Below are 18,236 nucleotides of genomic sequence, written 5' to 3' on the forward strand. Positions count from 1 at the left end.
CCACTCATCCTCGTGGTACGAAAACGGTACGCCAAACTTGACTGATCGAGCATCGACTAGATTGAATAATCATCTCGCACCAAAAGTCGCTTGAAACCCTTCAATACAGTAGGAAAAGTGTACCCCGAAGCTTTCGCAATCGTGTCCGAGTGTACCGTTGTCAAGCAATTATGCGCTTCAGAGATGATTTGGTCACTTCCCACTAATTCCAGCAAACAGAATAGCAAGAAGAAGGATTTTATTTAATTCCCATAGAATGAGAGATCTGGTCGGGCTCATTAATGAGAAATTTTAGACCCCCAACCGCGACGTCTGTTGGCTTGAGCGCTGCCGAACTTGGAGTTTGCTTTTGACGGAATCTCAGCCATACTTAAGGCGCTGCTCATCTGCCTGGTACAGTAAAGCTTGTCGAAAGCATTGTCCTCGAAAGGCTGGGTGTGGCGTTTGCTGAGGCAGAAGTCAGACGAGACGATATGGGAGGTGAGGACGCCAACGCCAGCGCCATGCTCTGAGAAATGGTGTCCTCCGTGCCAATGCACACCGGGCGAGAGATGTTAGCAGGAAGATTGGCGTAAAGATTTGACTCGCAGTCTCCCTCAAGCCATGGATTCCAGCGGTTCAGATCATCGAGGGTGATGTCAGCGTCCTGGATTAAGTCGCCGCAACTGTAGTCTGTGGAATCTGACCTCAGCATGCTGCAGGTAATATATCTTATGCTCATACAGAGACCTACCGTGCTTCCCGCCAACATCGTACCATATGGCTGTAAAACAGATACAACGTTCATCCGTGCCTGGAACAATGTTCCTGTTATCTGTCGAATCACAAAGCGTGTCTGGCTGGGGAGCTGAGAACCGTTAGCATTCCCTATTGTCACTATGCGGCTCAGAAGCCCCTCTTGACCCACCGTCTATATGGATCAGCTCCACACAGTAACGGAACCCTGGATCAGCCTGACAATCGGTCAAGTTGCGCGACAAGCTAGGGTTCCACTGTAGCAGCTGCTCGGTCGTGATCTGATAGTTGAATGCTATTTGTTCGCAGTCCCTTCCGCGAGCATCGTCAAAAGTTTCATATGTGTCACATTCTTGCTTCGTTCCAGGTGCTCTCGGTAGTGACGAAGCGGGAGCGGTGAATAGGAAACCTGGGTCATTTGTCTTTGTTGCTACAGTGGCGTTGAGAGTCGGGAAAGTCGCTGGAGGCACGGTAATTCTTGCACTTCCTCGAGACCTCGGATATCCGACGTAAGTAGCTATGTCTCCGATAGGCGCAACACAGTAAGCCAGACCGAGCACGAGGTTGGTGCAGTCTTTATCGACGGTGGGATTGAGGAAGAGAAAGTCGGACAAGGATATGCCGCGAGCCATAGTCACCTTGCTACAAGTGTCGCCCTCGACGATCTGGAGAGGAGTGGTGTCAGCAGAAGCATTAAGAGAGACCGCCGGTATAAGCGAACATACATTATACCACTTCCCGCAAGTCTTATTCGATTCGTCAGGTGCATTCGTGGGTCTTGACAAGACCGAGCTAGGCGTTGGAGAAGAGACAGAAGTAGTACTATCATTATCGATTGAGGGGCCCTGTGGTGCAGTCGCTGGGGGTCTAGTAATTAGTGTCAGCTTTAAATCTGCTGCAAATGTTTGAGCGGTACACGCGCACCCTATGCAGAAGTTGTAGCCAATGAAGTTGACAGCATTCTGACAAAGCGAGTTCAGATTTGGGTTCCACGAAATGAATCGAGGTATGGATACACCGTCCAGGGTGGATACAATGCTCGCACAGGTATCTGTCGGTCGCCAGGCGTGGATCTCGCATTTAGGAGGCGGACACAGTCTGGAGCCTACCGTAGATGCGAAGTTCTGGCAGTAGATGTCGAGGTTGTTGTGATATAGCAAGTTGTACGTCGAAACGTTCATGGCCGAGGATAATGAGATGCAATTGTCACTTTCCAAGACTTCGTAAGAGCCCGAGCAGTTCTATGTGTTGCAGTCAGCAAATGAGTTGAGTCATATGCTGTCAACTCTTTCCTACATACCTTGTTAGGGATATCAATGGGGCCAGGGCCAGTCGTGTTCGTAGGCGTTAGCTCGTATGGGGCCGGTTTTGACCAAGCGTAAGTTGAGGAGTTGCATGTTTCCTCGAGAGAAGTGAAAGCATCCGCCAGACTATCGTCATACCCAAAGGGACTGTTAAGACGCATCGATAAGCTTCCCAGATAGCAATCCGAGCATCTTTGCGTCGTATTCAACCTCAACTCGGACCATGCAAGTAGCTGTGGATCGCAGTAGTCCCCCGTGAAGCTGTTTTTAGAAATGTTAGCTTATCAACAGACAGTGATGTAACCGAAGGCCTCAAACCTGTCTTTTCGGCATGATACGTTGTATGTGTGAAGATAGGTGTCCACAAAAAATGTAGCTATCGAACATGTCAGAATGACCAAGTAGCGTAGGTTTCGAAACCCTCAACTCACCAGGGTAGCTCAAACCATTCAGAGTCACCGTGTCAGTCTTTTGCTGACAAGCGTTCTCGATAGTGGACTTTGCTTGCTGGAGTGATTTCATACAATCTCCCACACATACGGCGTTGATACTCTCTTCGTCGAGGAAGTTGCCACTATGCTCGATTAGCTGTGAGTTGAATTTCGTCACGTTGAGGCAAGGTTACCGCTGGCTCAAAGAGTAGAGCTTGTAATGACAAGAGACACTAGCGTTAAGCGCTGCGCGGCAAGACGTGCTGATGTTGGGATAGTTGAAGGATAAGGAGGCTCCTTGGAGCTGCTGGGATTGCGCGAATGATGCGCAGGCTACAAGCCAAGCTAGTACTTGCATGATGATAATTCTGGCCGGAGGGATATCTTGTGCGTGTGGTGGTGACGACCCTTTCTGCGCAGGTAAACGTATTTAAAGCGTTGGTCTGTACTTGGTGACTGGTCAGAGGCTGGAAAACACGCCATTCAATGATAGAAACATCACCGTTGTTGTGGCACGACTCCCGATATTCACTGAGGAAAAGGGGCAAACATTCCCTGATCACTCGGCAAATACAACCCAGTTAATGATGGTTTCTGTTGCTTCTTTATTGCTATAAGAACTGCAATACCTGTGATTCCACCCTTAAAAGCAACCATAAATCCATCTATACCCGATCTCCTCTTAACACATCCATACCGGCACCACTTATACCTCAAACCATCAAAGGCAGCAGGCATGCCGCCACGGCAGCTTTTCCTCATGGCGAAGTGGCTCACTGGAATCGTGTTGTTCACTGCAGTTGTGATCCTCCTCCACGGAACATCGCGTCCTATCACGAGCATCAACGCCAAGGGTTCCCAGAATCAACAGCTCTCAGTTCAGACCAACAAGTATCAACCTGAATCTTTCAATGAACTACTGTTCCCAAGAGACGATTCGACTTGCGGCCCTAAGAAGCCATGCAGTAACCACGCATGCTGTGGGCCCGAAGGCTTTTGCGGATTTGGCCCCAGTTACTGTGGTAAAGGGTGTACTTCAAATTGTGATGCTCACGCAGAGTGTGGCGAGTTTGCTCAACAGCCGAACGATACTTGTCCTTTGAACATCTGGTGGGTACATCGAGTCCGAAACGGAGTGGTAGGTTGTCGGTTTACCAACACTAACGCTTTGGTAGCTGTAGCGAGTTCGGGTTCTGTGGAACCAGCGAAGACTTTTGTACTGGCAAGTGTCAGTCAAATTGCGTACTTGCACCAAAGCCTCCTCAAGAATTCTCACGCCTTTCCATCCTCGAAAACAGAGTCATCGGTTACTACGAGTCGTGGAGTGCCCGCAAGGAATGCCACAAAGTTGCGCCAACGAACTTACCTCTTGATGCCTTGACACACGTCAACTTCGCCTTCGCCTATATCGATCCAACGTCGTACGAAATCGTGACGATGGATTCATCAACTCCCTCAAGCTTGTTCCAGGACACCGTGGACATCAAGATTATCAAGCCCGACATCGAAGTCTGGTTGAGCATTGGCGGATGGACATTCTCTGACAATGATACCATCACCCAACCAATATTCGGCAACATTGCCTCGACTGCCTCTAGAAGAAAGCGTTTCGCAGAGAATCTAGTCGCGTTTCTAAGAGACCACGGCTTTGACGGAGTCGACATTGATTGGGAATACCCTGGCGCTCCGGACCGCGGAGGGAGGCCTGAGGACACTGACAACTTTGTCAAGCTAATCCAGGCCATACGGAAAGCTTTCGATAAGAGTGGCAGTCGTTTAGGACTGACGTTCACTGCGCCCTCTTCGTACTGGTACCTTCGCTGGTTCGATCTTGCCAGCCTTGTGGCGCATGTAGATTGGATCAACCTGATGACCTATGACCTCCACGGCATATGGGACTCTGACAACTCGATTGGTAGTCAAGTGCAAGCCCACACAAACCTGACCGAGATCAAGTCAGCAGTCGAATTGTTCTGGCGCGCGAAAATTCCACCAAGCAAGCTCGTGTTGGGGTTCGGGTTTTATGGGAGATCGTTTACCTTGTCAAACCCATCGTGCACGGAGCCGGGCTGTCCTTTTAGCGGTGCCTTAGATCCTGGACCATGTACGGATGAAGGAGGCATACTTGGATTCTACGAGATTGAAGAGATTCTCAAACAAGCGAAAGGCCAAGGGAAAAGCGGCGGCATCGACATCATCCACGATAAAGCCAGCGCTGTTAAATATTTCGTGTTCGATCATGATCAGTGGGTTTCGTACGATGACAAGGATACTTTCAAGCAGAAAGTCGAATGGGCAAACGACATTGGATTTGGCGGTGCCATGATCTGGGCTTCCGACTTGGACGATGATACTTACACTGCTCACTCAGCACTCTTAGGGCGCGATGTCCGGCCAACTCCTGAACTTCCGCTCCAAGAAGAGATCGTGGTGGCTCCTCAAGCTGTCATTACACAACTTTCGAGCTTTAACGGCCAGAACTGCTTTGCGTATCAGGATGATTGTGTGGATCTGGACGACAACAGTGCCGTACAGGCCGCCTGCGGAGATGGGTATACACCAATTGGGTGGGACGATGCTAAATGCGGTAAAAAGAATTGCCATTGCGGCAAGCCGATCTGCTGTCCGATAAACGAGGCTCCCAAAGGTTGTATTTGGCGAGGGCAAAAGACTGGAAAAGGCACAGGGACCGACTGTAACGCTCAATGCGATAAAGGAGAAATCAATGTCCAGGCTATCCTTTCCTCTTGGGGAGGCGGATATCTGAATGATGGCGACACCAACAAGTGCGGACGGGGTGCTAAAGCTTTCTGTTGCCCGGTTCCGTCCGTGAACCTTACGCTGGGCGGATGTCAATGGAGTGCCTGCAGGGCGGACTGCCCTGACGGAAAGCATTCTGTACTCGAAAAGTTGGACGACTGCAACATTGGCCAGCAAAAGTTCTGTTGCAACAGCCCAGTCCCTGGATATCCTCCCGTGCTTTCTGATTGTTACTGGAACAATGGGGAAGGAGGCCTGGATTGTGCAAATGCAGTCTGCAATCCAAAAGAGCTCGAAGTTGACAGAGCAGTGTTCGGCGGCTCGAAGAACGGCGGCTGCAGTTGGGGTCGTCAGAAAGCGGCATGCTGTATCCTCAACCGTGCTCCACCACCGCCGCTCTTCTGCCATCGCGAGAGACGCCCCGCATTTCCTGCAGAGATCGAGGTTTTCGAGAGACCAAACAATGTACGCCTTGATACCAACATCATGTTGTCGAACGGGAGGCTCTTGACCATCATCACGGCCAACTACCCCGCAATCAGAGATCTTTTCACCGCTCCCAATTCTTCTCAGGTATCTCGACAGCTCTTCCGGCTGATCTCAGCCTATTGCACCGGCTCAGGACTCTTGGTACAACAATTGCCTTCAATTTTCACTAATCTGGTGGGCCTACACACCGAGCATCCACTCGATAAGCAGATCGGAGAGCTATTTGTGGAAGCCATGGCTTCAGGCCGCCTCAGGAATAAGCTTTCTCTCTTGGGGCCGATATCACATATTCTTTTCGAACGCTGGCATGAGGTCATTCCGGCCCTTGGAACCAAGCCCGCCATCGGTGGGTCCAATGGACCGCGTCCCGGTACTATTAACGACAGGTTCTTTTTTGCCTTCGGCGGAGACGGCTACTTGCGCCCCTTCCTCGCGACTGATGCTATACTCAACGGAGCCAAGGGCAAGTTGATGGAACTGGCATCGCCGAGGGCTATCAAAAAGATCACACAACTCGCGCGAGCGGCTGTTGCATCGGACACTACGGCAGCAGCCGAAGAACTGCTAGGTGAGATAAAAATCGGACCCACCCTCTTTGAGTATTTCAACAACGATCACTTTGCGGAGCGCTTGAATATGGTGCTGGAAGAAGTGTATACTCAACTCGAACACGTTGAGGAAGTCTTGGGCATATCAAACATCAGTCAATGGTGGTTCAATTTCATCGAAGACTATCTTGCACAGATCGAGGAACACGCTCAATGGTGGTTTGGCGAAGCCATCGCGGCGGCGATCTTACCGTACCAGGAAGCAGCAGACAGAGGTCGTAACCTTGCAACACGTCAACAAGTCGAGGCCGTGTTACAAGCCTGGGATCAACTCCCAAAGCTAACTTTCCCACCACGAAACTGGTGGACTGCCGACAAACGTCGGGTATGATCTTCTAGAACGACTGCACGCCAGAGCACCGGGCAACCGGCCAGCCACCAAAGTCTTCAGGTTCAGGCTGCCAGCAAAGAGCTCCCTCAAAAGTCCAGTTGAGATGTCAGTGCGCCAGACACGGCTTCATTAATGCATGAGAGCATTACAGGCGTTTGTCTTCTGTTTTTCTTGCCCAGTTCTTAGTATAATGTCTGATAGCCAATCCATCTAATCGACTCTGAAACATTTGGCCAGCTCTTCGCGCTGCCTCTTGGGATCGACGGTTGGCACGTCCCTCTCTCGGGCCTTAGGGTATTGTCCTTCGTTAAAACAATTTCATTCATTTTCGCATTTGGTATCATCACTTCTATAACAAAGAAAACCCCATCATCATCATCATCACCACCCCAATTTCTTTTCCCATCCCCTCCTCGTCTCCAAGGGCAGCGAAACTCCGTCCAACCCACCCCGCCACCTCTTTCCTTTCAACACCCCCCGCTCACTCCTTCGTACAAATCCAAGTACTAGCATACATATTGACCCGATCCGTACACTCGCCGACCCTCTCCCTGCTCGCGACCCTCTTCGCCGCGAAACCGCCCTGCTCAAAAACGCCCACGTACCAGGGCCTCAGCCCCGCGCTCCGGAGCAGCACGCGGCCACCCTTCTTCAGCGCGCGCCGCACGGCGGCGACTTGCGCGGGGGCGTCGGGCGCGCCGGGCGTGAACCAGTCCATGCTGTCCATGAGGACGGCGATGGTGAGGCTGTCGGGCTGCATGCGGGCGAAGACGTCGGCGAGGGAGTCGGTGTGGATGCGGAGGTTGGAGAGCGGGGAGGAGGGCGAGGTGGGGTGCGCGGAGAGGCGGGCGTGCGAGTGCGGGGTGAGGTAGGTTGGGTGGCAGGCGGGGGTGTAGTGGCCTGGGAAGGCAGGGTCAGTATGGGGGATGTGGGATTTTTCTTTTTCGGTTTTCCTTTTGGGGAAGGGGAAGGGGATGCACGTACCGAGAAGGCAGACGAGGTAGTAGTGGTTGTCCTCGCTGACGAGCGTCTGGTCCACGACGGGGTCGAGGGTCTGCACGCCGTAGTTCCAGATCGCCTGGCCGGACTTGGTGGCGCTGACGGGCCCCGCGGAGCCGTCGCCCGAGGGCTTCTGTGCGGCGGCCTTGACGTCGCCGCTGTCGCCCATGCGCTTGAAGTCCTCCTCGATCATGGCGCGCTGCTCGCTGGGGACGCCGAGGGCCTTCCAAAGGAAGCGCTCGGAGCCGATGACGAAGTAGGCGAGGAGGCGGGAGAGGAGGACGCGGCGGACGCGCTTGGTCCAGATCTCGCGCTGCTCGGCGAGGGTCTGCGCGGAGGCGAGCTGCAGCATGTCTTTGCGGATGCCGAGGAGTTTGCCGAGCCATTGGACGAGCTGGAGGGCGTGGCGGGAGCCGCCGGTGGAGTAGAGGCCTTTGCCCTTGGGGGAGAAGGTGGCGGGGCCGGCGTGGAGCCAGTAGTCGAAGGCCTGGCTGGAGAGGTGGGGGGAGAGGCGCTGGACGAGGAGTTCCTGGAACTTTTCGTGTTTGCCCTCGCCGAAGATCTTCCACATGTCTTGGTATTCGAGGCCGCGGTAGGCTGCGACCTTGAGTTCGAGGAGGTGGTTCTGCGCGGGGTTGAGGTCGACGGCGTGGATGCGCTTGGGGCGTTCGAGGGCGTAGGACAGGATGTTGTCGCCTGCGCTGGTGATGGCAAGAATAACGTCGTCGGATGTGATCTTGAGCAGGCGAGAGTCGACTCGAGAATCTTCCCAGGTGAAGGCGTAGATGTACTCGTCGTTGAATTGGCGGTGCTTTTGTAGGCTCTCATCATAGTAGATGCGGGTCTTGTTGTTCTGGTAGTAGGCTGCCGGGAGAGGGAGAGAAGCAGCCAGGTTGACGACGGCGGACTCGTAGGCTTTGCTGTGGCGCTCTGACAGAGCAGAATCGCGGCGCGGCTGGGGCTTGTTAAGAGACTTGGAGTGGACGTCCAGAGCGGAAATGAACGGGCTCTCCGTCACATCAGCGTCGAGTGCGGCAAGCTGCTGCATGCTGGAGCTAGTCTCGCGAGCACAGCCGACGAAAATGTAGTAGGGAATGCGGAAGCCGAACAGACGGCACCTGCGGTTGGTGCTAAGAATGGTGCCAAACTTGTACTCGATGTAGTCGCGTCTTGCCGAGTCCAAGTTGACACGGTCGAGCTCGAACCAGGTCCTCCAGAAAACGCGGGAAATCCACATGCAATGCCTGTCGATCGCTCCGCCCATGTAGTTGCGGCTCTGGAACTCGATCTGGTTCTGGACGTAGAAATCGACGACGCCGACAATGCCGCTGGTCGCGAGGAGGTTGCACGCGCTGTCAATCGCCGGGTGGAACTCGGGGATCATGCTCAGGCTGTAGGACATGGTGAGGACGTCGGCTCCGACGGAATCACGTGCACTGTCTTCGTAGGCGGACTTTCCAATGCTGAACTGTGCCTTGTCGTCGTCGACGCCGACCTCGTAGTCGGAAAGTCTGAAACGGCGGGCGTCCTGGCAGACGACGTGGACGTTCTTCCAACCCAGGCGCTGGAAGCGCTGGCGCGCGACCTCACAAAGCGAAGTGCTCAGGTCGACGAGGTAGACGGCGTGGAAGAAGTCGGGCACGTCGAGGTAGTGCTGCATCTGCTCGATGTTCCAGCCGGTGCCGCCGCCGATGTCCACCCAGATGGGCTTGGGCGACATCTGGCCCGTCTTCAGCCTGTGCTTGGCCTGCGCGGCGACGAGCGCGAGCATGTCCTCGCGGCCCTGCAGCAGCCTCGTCCTGGTGGCATCGTAGATGGAGGCCTGGGCCTTGTAGAAGCTCTCGAGGGCGTCCTGCTGGCTGCCGCTGCCGTCGCCGGAGTGCGGCTTGAGGAAGCAGTTGTAGGCGAATTTGGAGTACTGGGTCCAGGCGTTGTAGGACTTGCGGAGCAGGCTGACTTCGGTGAAGGAGAAGATCACGTAGGAGGCGATGATGAGCACGAGGATGACGGAGGCGAGGCTGACCTGCGCCAGAGGCTCGGTGAGGGCGTGGTAGAAGGCGCCCAGGTCGAGGGTGGCCATGTTTAGAGGGGTAGCTGCCCAGCTCAGGTGCTGGATGAAGGGGAGAGGTCGAGAGGCGTGAGCGGGACGGGATGGGATGTAGGAGGCGGAGGAGCACAAGGAGGGAAGGAAGCAAGGGAGGAAAAGGCAACAGACCTCGAGCAGGCAGGAGGCCAGACACTTTATCGGCTGGCACGAAGGCCAGCTACGCCTCGACAGCACTCTCAACAAAACGCCGAACGGCTCGCCAGAGACGTCGTCTGGTGCCGATCGCGCAGCACGCGCGCCGCCAGCACGCATGACATCGCCGCCCGGGGCGCGCGACTCGACCCCACGGCGACGATGGGCTGAACCCCGCCAGGCGCAGAGGGCGAGGGATGCGGTATGCGGTATGGCAGGCAGAGGCATCGGCGGCCTATCAGCACGCCCACATGCCGCCGCACGCCGTCGCTGCCTCGACCCTGGGCGTGCCTGAGCCCGCACCGCGCGAGCCATCCCGCCGAGCGGACGCTCCCGACGAGGCCTGAGGGTGCTAAGGGCGCTGCGAACGCGCGGGCCAGACACGGACGAGACAGCTTGCCGTAGCGCGTGGGCCTCTCACGAGCGCGCAGGGCGGCCACGAGCAGCAGCCATAGGGGGATGGAGGGGCAGAGGGCAGAGGGCGCTGGGGGATGTGGGAGGGCTGCGTGTGGAGTGCTGCACGCAAGCCGACGGGCCCGCGCTAGCCCCGCGAGCCAATCGCCGCGGGGCATGAGCGGGCGTGCTGGACCTCACTTGCTGTCGCGCGCTCTGCCAGGAGGGCGCTCATGGGCGGTGTTTTGCCGGCGAGCCAGCAGAGTTTTGGCTCGTCGTATCGGTGGAATTGCATCTGGGTTATTCTCGGGTGCAGCAGGGTCGAAAGAGGTGAAGAGTTCCAATGCTGGGTCAGGGTCGTGGACGAGCGGCTCTTCGTCTTGAGACCCTGCACCTGGGCCGGGCTGCGCTGCTCCGGAGGTACCTGAGCAGCTATTTCCCCTCTGCCCCTTTGCTTTCTGCAATGCAAGACGCAGGAACAGGAACAGTACACACATCCGCCACTACAGCCTATCCCTGCACTCTCGATTGACAATTGTAACAACATGATGTAAGTTATCAAGCTTTTTCAGCAATTATCGTATGAATATCAGATTAGACCCGCTCATGCCCGCCATGCTGAAGTTGCTCATTATACATAACCGCCCCACCTCCTCCGCATGCCTCAGGAGATCTCCGGAATGACGAGGCGCATCGCTTACTTCGCAGAGTACTTGGCCTTGCCAAAGTCCCAAGGGACGTACCTGCAAAAGGTGTCGTGTGAGCACATCGCTTCCAACCATGTCCGTCAACATATAGCAAAAACTCACCTGTACTTGATCATGCTCTGAATCTGCCTCCTCATGGTCAGGAACACCAGGATCAGCCAGTAGACGACGAGGACGGGCCAGAAGACGGGCAGGTTGAAGATCTCGCTCCAGCTGCACAGGAAGGCGATGCAGATGGCGCGCGTGGCCGAGTGCCAGAACTTGAACTCGGGGAGACGGCGAACGAACGGCTTGAACTCCTCGTCGCTCTTGGTCGGCAGAGACGACTGGCCCGCCGGCACGCCGTCTTCCATGTCCGTGTCCGTCTCCAGGCTCGGGTCGAATTTCGGCGAGATGAAAGCGAGGAAGAGGTTGAGGAGGTAGATGCCGAGGGAGTAGGCGACTGTGTAATGCAGTGTTAGTCGAGCTGCTGCTTTTGTTCAGGCTGTCGCATACGACCCCTGTGTTGGGCCTGCTTCTCTGGACGTACCAATGTACCAGCCTTGCGCGAACACTATGCGCAGGCCGAAAAGGAAGAAGACTGTCCCCGTCGCAACCCATCGGTATGCGGTGTATGGTGTGGACTTGTCCAGGTAGTTTTGGTACATCTGTCCGGTCATCGTCAGCCTTCACCCCTATTGCGCCGACACATCCCATATGCACAACTGCACTACATGCCAAGCGGTATCCTCCCGCGCGTGACTAACCCTCTGGAATTTCGTCGTCTGCGCGCTCACGGCAGCGAAAGGCGTCTCGGGCTCCGGCGCATCCATCTTCGCTGCTGTTGCCTGTGATTTCCAATTCCGAGCTCTTCTATTCCAAACAGTAGCGGACTCGTAGGCGCTCTGACAGTCCAATGTGTAGTCAGACGGTGCGAAAAGCAGTTGTGGTTGTTGCGGCAGTCAAACGGTCGTCGAAAAGCCCCAAGGCGGGAGATCGGTGGGCGTTGGCGCTGAATGTTGAAGAACAGATTGCGGCAACAGCTGTCTAGCCCGCGTGGCGTGGCTGCCGCGCGCTGTGGCTCAGCGAGATTCGAAGCCTCCAGCCATCCAGGGTCGAATCCGCCTTGCCCCTGGCTGACAGAACGCCGTGCCATGATGGGGTGGACATGCCCACGACTTCTGGCCACTCGTCCCCGTTCGACCTCGGCCTCCAGATTACGTCGGGTCGATAGCAGCTGTCGGAGCTCTGGCCGTGGCTATCGTCGGCTTGCCCATATAACCCGACGCAACATGTAGCTCTCTATAACACCGCTCTACCTGCGAGCCATTGCAGCCACAACTCTCACCAAATCAACACCACACACCCGCCAGAATGCTCGCCTCCCGCTTCAGGCCCTGCGCCTCGCAATTCAACAAGTTCATCGTCCCCCTCCGCGCCCGCTACTCCAGCGCAACCGAAGCGCAATATGAGTTCGTCAAAGTGACCACGCCCCGCCCAGGTGTAGGCATGAGTTCGTCCCCTCCCACTCCCACCCTTTAAGCCTCAACACCCAAACTCTTACAAAACCACAGTCGAGCTCCACCGCCCCAAAGCCCTCAACGCCCTCTTCACCCCGCTCATCGCCGACCTGAACCGCGCGCTCAAGTCCCTCGACTCCTCCCCCACCATCAACGCCATCGTCCTCACCGGCAGCCACAAAGCCTTCGCCGCCGGCGCCGACATCAAAGAAATGGCGCCCAAATCCTTCGCCGACGCCTACGGCGCCGACTTCATCGAGTCCTGGTCCGAGCTGCCGAACCTCATCAAGAAGCCCGTGCTCGCGGCCGTCAACGGGCACGCGCTGGGCGGCGGCGCCGAGCTGGCCATGATGGCCGACGTGCTGTACTGCAGCGCGGGCGCGAACTTCGGGCAGCCGGAGATCAAGCTGGGCGTGATCCCGGGCGCGGGCGGGAGCCAGAGGCTGACGCGGGCGATCGGGAAGAGCAGGGCGATGGAGCTGATTCTGACGGGGCGGAATTTCAGCGGGAAAGAGGCCGGCGAGTGGGGGCTTGCGGCGAGGGTGTTTGAGTCGCCGGAGGAGTGTGTGCAGGGGGCGTTGGACGCGGCGGAGACGATTGCGGGCTATTCGCGGATTGCGGTCAAGGCGGCCAAGGAGGCGGTTAATAAGAGTCAGGATTTGGGGATTAGGGAGGGCGTGGAGTACGAGAGGAGGATTTTCCATGGGTTGTTTGGGAGTGAGGATCAGAAGATTGGGATGAAGGCTTTCGCGGAGAAGAAGAAGCCGGAGTGGGTGCATAGGTAGGTGAGGTGGTGGGAGCGTGAGTGTACAATTATTAGAGGGAGAACGGAATATGACCAGACCAAGAATCAGAGGAAAGACACATTCCTCAAAACAATATCTCATTCCTACATGTCATCATATCATAAACCTCGTAAACCAACAAACCCATCACGTCTCCTTCCTAATTCCCAACTCCAAGTGATCCGCCCCGCCCGCCGTCTGGTTCTCAACCTGCTTAGCCGCATCGACATTCGTGCCTCCGACTGTCTCACCCTTGCCTAACCGTACACATCAGTATTGACATCTCGAGTCAACAGGCTTCTTTCACTACTCACTCTTCCCCATCGCAGCGATGTCCTGCCCCGCCTGGTCGGACTTCTTCGACTGCCCGCCGCGCATGTCCATGCTACCGCCCATGGCGTTGCCGACGGCGTTGGAGATGCCTTGGAGGCCGCCTGGGAGGTGTTGTTTAGTCGGCGTGCTCTTAAAAGTTTTGGGAGTTGGGATGTCTGAGGGGGATGGCAAGGGGACGTACCGCTAGCGGAGCCTTTGAGGGCGTCGCGCATGGATTCGGTCATGGTTGCTTGCTTGGCTTGGTTTGGGTAAGGGTTTCTTTGATTGTTTGAAATGATTTGGAGTTTTTTTTTTAGTGTCAAACTGTCGTGGAGGAGGCAAGAGGAGTTGCGGCGGTTAAGAGGTCCTGCGTGGCGCGGCGGTCGTGGTCTGGTCCTTCCAAGGTCGGGTCAGATGACGTAGGCCCTTGCCGCGTGTCGGTGATCGACGATAGCTAGGGGGATCTGTACGGCGTCGCTTGTAGAGTACATGCGAGCCTACAGGGTACGGCAGAGGTTTGTGAGACGTCGCATAATAAGGCACTGGTAGATTCAAAGGTCTGTGGTTGTTGATTTGAATAGGTCGTAAAGACTACGTAAGTAAGCTGGATACCTTACTACACCAACGCCTCGCTTGACTCTGCTCCGTCTGAAGACATTCTCGATGAATACTTTTGCCCTTCCAACTCAGCGACTCCTCAACACTTCCTTCCATTGTCCCAGGTCGTCCCACCACCTTCAATTTGAACGTCTTCATTCCACCACTTTCTACAACTCCTTCTTACTCTCCCCCTCAGCAGCCTCCGTCGCCGCCCTAGCAATCAACCCAGCACCCACCTGCGCACTCTCAGTCCAATGCCTCTGACGCGCCCAGAAGCGTCCCTCCGGCGTCGAAGCGTGCAGACTACCAGTCCTAGCCTCCTCTTCCAGACTGGCACGAGTGATCTGGTCCGCCTTCTCGCTGATCGGCGGAAGTCTGTGAGTCTGGTCGAGCGACTCCTGGAAGTATTTCTGGCGGACGGCGAAGCGGTCCTTACGCTCCTTCTGCCTGCCAGGCGAGTCGATCTTGCTGATGGCGAAAGCGATGGCCCAGCGCAGGAAGAGGTAGAGGTGCTCGGAGAAGAAAATGGAGAGCAGCAGGGCCCAGCCCTTGATGGCGTGCGGGCTGCCGTCGGGCCCGACGCCGTCGTCGCTGTACAGGTACACGAGCGCAGCCATGGTGATGCTGCCGAGCCAGCTGAGGAAGCTCAGCGACTCGAGCCAGGGCCCAATGGTGTCGGCGCGCCAGGGCGTGGGCCGCTGCATCTCGACGCAGATTTTGATCGCGTCGGCGCGCAGCTCGATCCAGTTGTTGACCAGGAAGCTAACGGGGACCAACGGCCAGACGACGCTAAACAGCGCCAGGTAGCCGAACTGCAGGACCATTTCGCGGAGGTCGGTGGTCACGTCGTAGACGTCGAGCTCGGCTTCGGAGCGGATTCGGTAGAGGAATTCTTTCTCTTCCGGCACGTCGTCGATGGAGACGGAGGGTCTGGCGCCGCCGTTCTTCTGAGCGCGCTTCGATTGCATCTCCTTGAATTTCATGAAACCTTGCCTCTTCAGGTAAGGGACGATGACCTCCATAGCGAGGTTTACAATCTGCGCCGTAACGGTGAAGTAGATAACTTGCTTTCGAAGGCGAGACGGGTTGATCGTCCATGCGCTGGTGGGTGGCGACTCGAGTTGCTTGTCGTCTTCGGCGAATGGCTTGACGGTCAAACTGAAGACGTCCAGGTAGGGCACGATGAGGGCGCCAAACGGAACGTAGACGAATGCCGTCAGAAGCACTGGAAGGTAGGAGGTGATGAAGTTGAGAACGAAGATCTTCCTTGTCATCGACTTCTCATACGCTGAGTCTGTTTCGTAGTTTTCGTACTCGCTGATTTGAGTGGCGATCTTGGTGAGAATTCCATTCAGGAGAGGCAGGCCAGTGGTGAGTAAGACCGTCGGAAGGAAGACCAGCACGGACTTGAGCGGACCATTGTAGACCTCGCTGATGAAGATCTCAATGCCGAACGCTGTCGCGATCAAGGTGCCGAGTAGGATGACGGATAGGATAATGAATGGTCCCTGCAGCAGCTGCCTCTTGAGACGTTCAGTGGGAGAGAACACGTATTGGGTCTCGCCAGTTACTGGGTCAGTGACCTCTTTCTCATGTTTGAAGTCCTTCCGCTTCGTCTCGATGTTGCTGACACCGCGAACGCCCCAGCGTACGGCAAGATCAGCCTCCTCGTGCTTCCAGTATTCAACAAAGACAATGCACCAGATTCCAGCAAAGATGGCGAAGATCGGGCTGTTTGCGCCGAGGAACAACCAGGCACCCAGACCCAACGCAGCTGGCACAGCGAGGAAGGTAAAGTAGGATTGAGTGAAGGCGAAGTAAAAGGCAATTTTCTCGCCCAAGCGGTTACGGATCTCATCCAAATCCTCAGACGTCAAGAGGTACTGTGTGCTCCACTTCTTGATCCATTGCTTGTTGTAGGTGTGGTCGTGCAGGGCGAAGATGCTCTCCACGTTCTCCCATTCTCCCTTCTTGGGAGTAATTCCGGCACCGCCTTCGACCACAGGGTTTGTCATGAGCTGGTGGATGATGCGCAGACGCTCGGCTTCGGTCAATGGTTCCCTTTCCAGAGACTGTTTGACCTCTTTCTCCGGCGCGGCACTTCTCACGCCATGCATCCAGTCGCGGACACGGCTGCGGTAGATCTCGCCGAACATGTGCTCCTCGCTGGCCACCTTGACGAATACGAGGAGTGAGTGGTTCTCGCCATTGCGGACTTCAGTCGCAAGGCCAACGGTCGCAAGAGCTTTGGCGAGCTGCTGGAAGCGTTGCTCGGCCTTTTCCTTGTCTGGGGAAGTCAGCTCCCGCCCATTCTAAATCAGCCAGATCCATTGGCTCTAAACTTACCGGTGCTCGCAAAGCGAAAGACTACGACGTAGTCCACGCCCATGTTGGTCAAGATCCCCTGACTCTTAGCCATGGTGATCAAGTCGCCTGGGACGAGTTGACTCGCAACAAGCTGGCTGAAGCTCCTAGCAAAGCGGTTCTTGACTGCAAGGTTCGCAGGTTTAGCGGAAGTGGTGCTACTTGTGGTATTGTCGTTGTTAGGGACCGATAGGGATGCCTTCGGCGTCGAGGCCTGTGACCCAGGGGTTGTGAGTGAAGCCACAATTATCGCCAGCAAGCCGCCGCCTCTGTGTTGAGGCCAGCGAAATAAGACGAGGGGCAGGTACTGAAGAAGCTCCGACGCCTCTTCCCACGTCAGCTGCGGTTCGTCAACCAAGTTTCGAGCGTGCACTGCAGCTGCCGCGGGACACAGCGTCACCGCGGCCGTGTGGAAAACGCTGACGACGTCACACTGCATGCCGATCGCTGCCCCAAAGATGCCACCCCACTACAGCTGTTGCTTGCCTGAGCTGCGGCCACCGCCAAATGTTGCTGTGGTATCGAGTCGAATGAGGTTCTAATCAATTGCCGTCAAAATATCGATGGGTTTTCGGAATTCAGCCATTGGCGATCACTAAAAATTACCGGCGGCCAGACAACAATGCCAACGACCTCCGCGTGAAATCTCGCCCACCAGCACAACAAAGGCCGACAACAATGGCATCCCTCCTCGCGCCAACCTCACCCTTCGACCGGCCCTCACTCGCCTACACCCTCCTAACTCAACCTCTCCACCTCGTCCTCCGCCTCCTCTCCCACCTCCTCACCTCCCTCCGTCCTCCACCCAACCGCCACCCGCGCCCCATCCGCCTCGTCTGCATCTCCGACACCCACTCCCTCGATCCCGGCGCCATCCCCCCCGGCGACATCCTGATCCACGCCGGCGACATAACCGCCCACGGCACGCCGTCCGAACTCCAAACCGCAATCGACACCCTCTCCGCCCTCCCCCACCCGCACAAATTCATCATAGCCGGCAACCACGACACCTACCTCGACCCCAGCAGCCGCGCCACCCTCTCCGCCTCCGACGCGGCCTTCCCCCCCAAAAACCTCTCATGGCGCTCCCTCACCTACCTCCAGCACACAACCACAACCCTGCACCTGCCCTCGCACAACCGCACGCTCACCCTCCACGGCAGCCCGCAGACGCCCCTGCCGGACCCGACCTTCGCCTTCACCTACGCCCGCGGCCAGGACGCCTGGGCGCGCACCGTGCCGCTGTCGACAGACGTCCTGATCACGCACACGCCGCCCAAACACCACCTCGACCTCCCCGCCGCGCTCGGCTGCGAACACCTGGCGGCCGAAGTCGCGCGCGTGAAACCGCTGGTGCACGTGTTCGGGCACGTGCACGCCGCGCGGAGCGATTTCGAAGGGCGGGTGACGGGGGCGCGGGAGAGGGTTGTGTGGGGCGCGGGGCAGAAGGCGCTGGAGAGCGGGCTGGCGAGGCGGGCGCGGGGGTGTGTTTGGGATGTGTTGAATTTGGGGCTGTGGTGGGATTTGGGGCGGGTGGTGTACTATGGGGTCGGGGCGGTGTTGTGGGAGAGGGTTTGGGGCGGGGCGAGCGGGGAGGCGAGCACGGTTATGGTGAATGCGGCGATGATGTGGGAGGGGAGTGGGCGGTTGGGGAATGAGGCGCAGGTGGTGGAGGTTTGA

At 56.5% G+C, this 18,236-nt stretch overlaps 8 protein-coding genes across 8 annotated transcripts; 3 read left to right on the forward strand and 5 right to left on the reverse strand.

The window, feature by feature from the left end:
- Positions 1 to 382: 382 nt before the first annotated feature.
- On the reverse strand, positions 383 to 2,828 carry WHR41_02172 (uncharacterized protein; the record flags this gene model as incomplete). The annotated part of the gene is made up of 9 exons (XM_069370778.1): positions 383 to 695; positions 757 to 847; positions 908 to 1,400; positions 1,461 to 1,602; positions 1,660 to 1,976; positions 2,036 to 2,300; positions 2,358 to 2,415; positions 2,471 to 2,613; positions 2,665 to 2,828. 9 exons carry the CDS (start codon positions 2,826 to 2,828, stop codon positions 383 to 385), a joined length of 1,986 nt encoding a protein of 661 aa, XP_069232482.1.
- A 378-nt stretch (positions 2,829 to 3,206) lies between these two features.
- On the forward strand, positions 3,207 to 6,658 carry WHR41_02173 (uncharacterized protein; the record flags this gene model as incomplete). The annotated part of the gene is made up of 2 exons (XM_069370779.1): positions 3,207 to 3,580; positions 3,646 to 6,658. The coding sequence occupies 2 exons, from the start codon at positions 3,207 to 3,209 to the stop codon at positions 6,656 to 6,658; spliced, it is 3,387 nt and encodes a 1,128-aa protein (XP_069232483.1).
- A 481-nt stretch (positions 6,659 to 7,139) lies between these two features.
- WHR41_02174 (uncharacterized protein) lies at positions 7,140 to 9,737 on the reverse strand (the record flags this gene model as incomplete). Its single annotated transcript, XM_069370780.1, has 2 exons — positions 7,140 to 7,558; positions 7,643 to 9,737. 2 exons carry the CDS (start codon positions 9,735 to 9,737, stop codon positions 7,140 to 7,142), a joined length of 2,514 nt encoding a protein of 837 aa, XP_069232476.1.
- Positions 9,738 to 10,774: 1,037 nt separating this feature from the next.
- WHR41_02175 (uncharacterized protein) lies at positions 10,775 to 12,043 on the reverse strand. Its single transcript, XM_069370781.1, has 4 exons — positions 11,743 to 12,043; positions 11,526 to 11,643; positions 11,099 to 11,438; positions 10,775 to 11,032 (listed from the first exon to the last, which is right to left on the reverse strand). The coding sequence occupies exons 1-4, from the start codon at positions 11,806 to 11,808 to the stop codon at positions 10,987 to 10,989; spliced, it is 570 nt and encodes a 189-aa protein (XP_069232477.1). The 5' UTR covers positions 11,809 to 12,043; the 3' UTR covers positions 10,775 to 10,986.
- A 252-nt stretch (positions 12,044 to 12,295) lies between these two features.
- WHR41_02176 (uncharacterized protein) lies at positions 12,296 to 13,423 on the forward strand. The gene is made up of 2 exons (XM_069370782.1): positions 12,296 to 12,488; positions 12,550 to 13,423. Exons 1-2 carry the CDS (start codon positions 12,350 to 12,352, stop codon positions 13,278 to 13,280), a joined length of 870 nt encoding a protein of 289 aa, XP_069232478.1. The 5' UTR covers positions 12,296 to 12,349; the 3' UTR covers positions 13,281 to 13,423.
- WHR41_02177 (uncharacterized protein) lies at positions 13,329 to 13,959 on the reverse strand. Its single transcript, XM_069370783.1, has 3 exons — positions 13,795 to 13,959; positions 13,595 to 13,714; positions 13,329 to 13,537 (listed from the first exon to the last, which is right to left on the reverse strand). Exons 1-3 carry the CDS (start codon positions 13,835 to 13,837, stop codon positions 13,428 to 13,430), a joined length of 273 nt encoding a protein of 90 aa, XP_069232479.1. The 5' UTR covers positions 13,838 to 13,959; the 3' UTR covers positions 13,329 to 13,427.
- A 179-nt stretch (positions 13,960 to 14,138) lies between these two features.
- Positions 14,139 to 16,885, reverse strand: WHR41_02178 (uncharacterized protein). The gene is made up of 2 exons (XM_069370784.1): positions 16,539 to 16,885; positions 14,139 to 16,479 (listed from the first exon to the last, which is right to left on the reverse strand). Exons 1-2 carry the CDS (start codon positions 16,609 to 16,611, stop codon positions 14,360 to 14,362), a joined length of 2,193 nt encoding a protein of 730 aa, XP_069232474.1. The 5' UTR covers positions 16,612 to 16,885; the 3' UTR covers positions 14,139 to 14,359.
- Positions 16,886 to 17,234: 349 nt separating this feature from the next.
- On the forward strand, positions 17,235 to 18,236 carry WHR41_02179 (uncharacterized protein; the record flags this gene model as incomplete). The annotated part of the gene is made up of 1 exon (XM_069370785.1): positions 17,235 to 18,236. The coding sequence occupies one exon, from the start codon at positions 17,235 to 17,237 to the stop codon at positions 18,234 to 18,236; it is 1,002 nt and encodes a 333-aa protein (XP_069232475.1).

This window comes from Cladosporium halotolerans, assembly GCF_011745625.1.
Source record: "Cladosporium halotolerans strain TM138-S3 chromosome Unknown Sca5, whole genome shotgun sequence".
NCBI lineage: Eukaryota > Fungi > Ascomycota > Dothideomycetes > Cladosporiales > Cladosporiaceae > Cladosporium > Cladosporium halotolerans.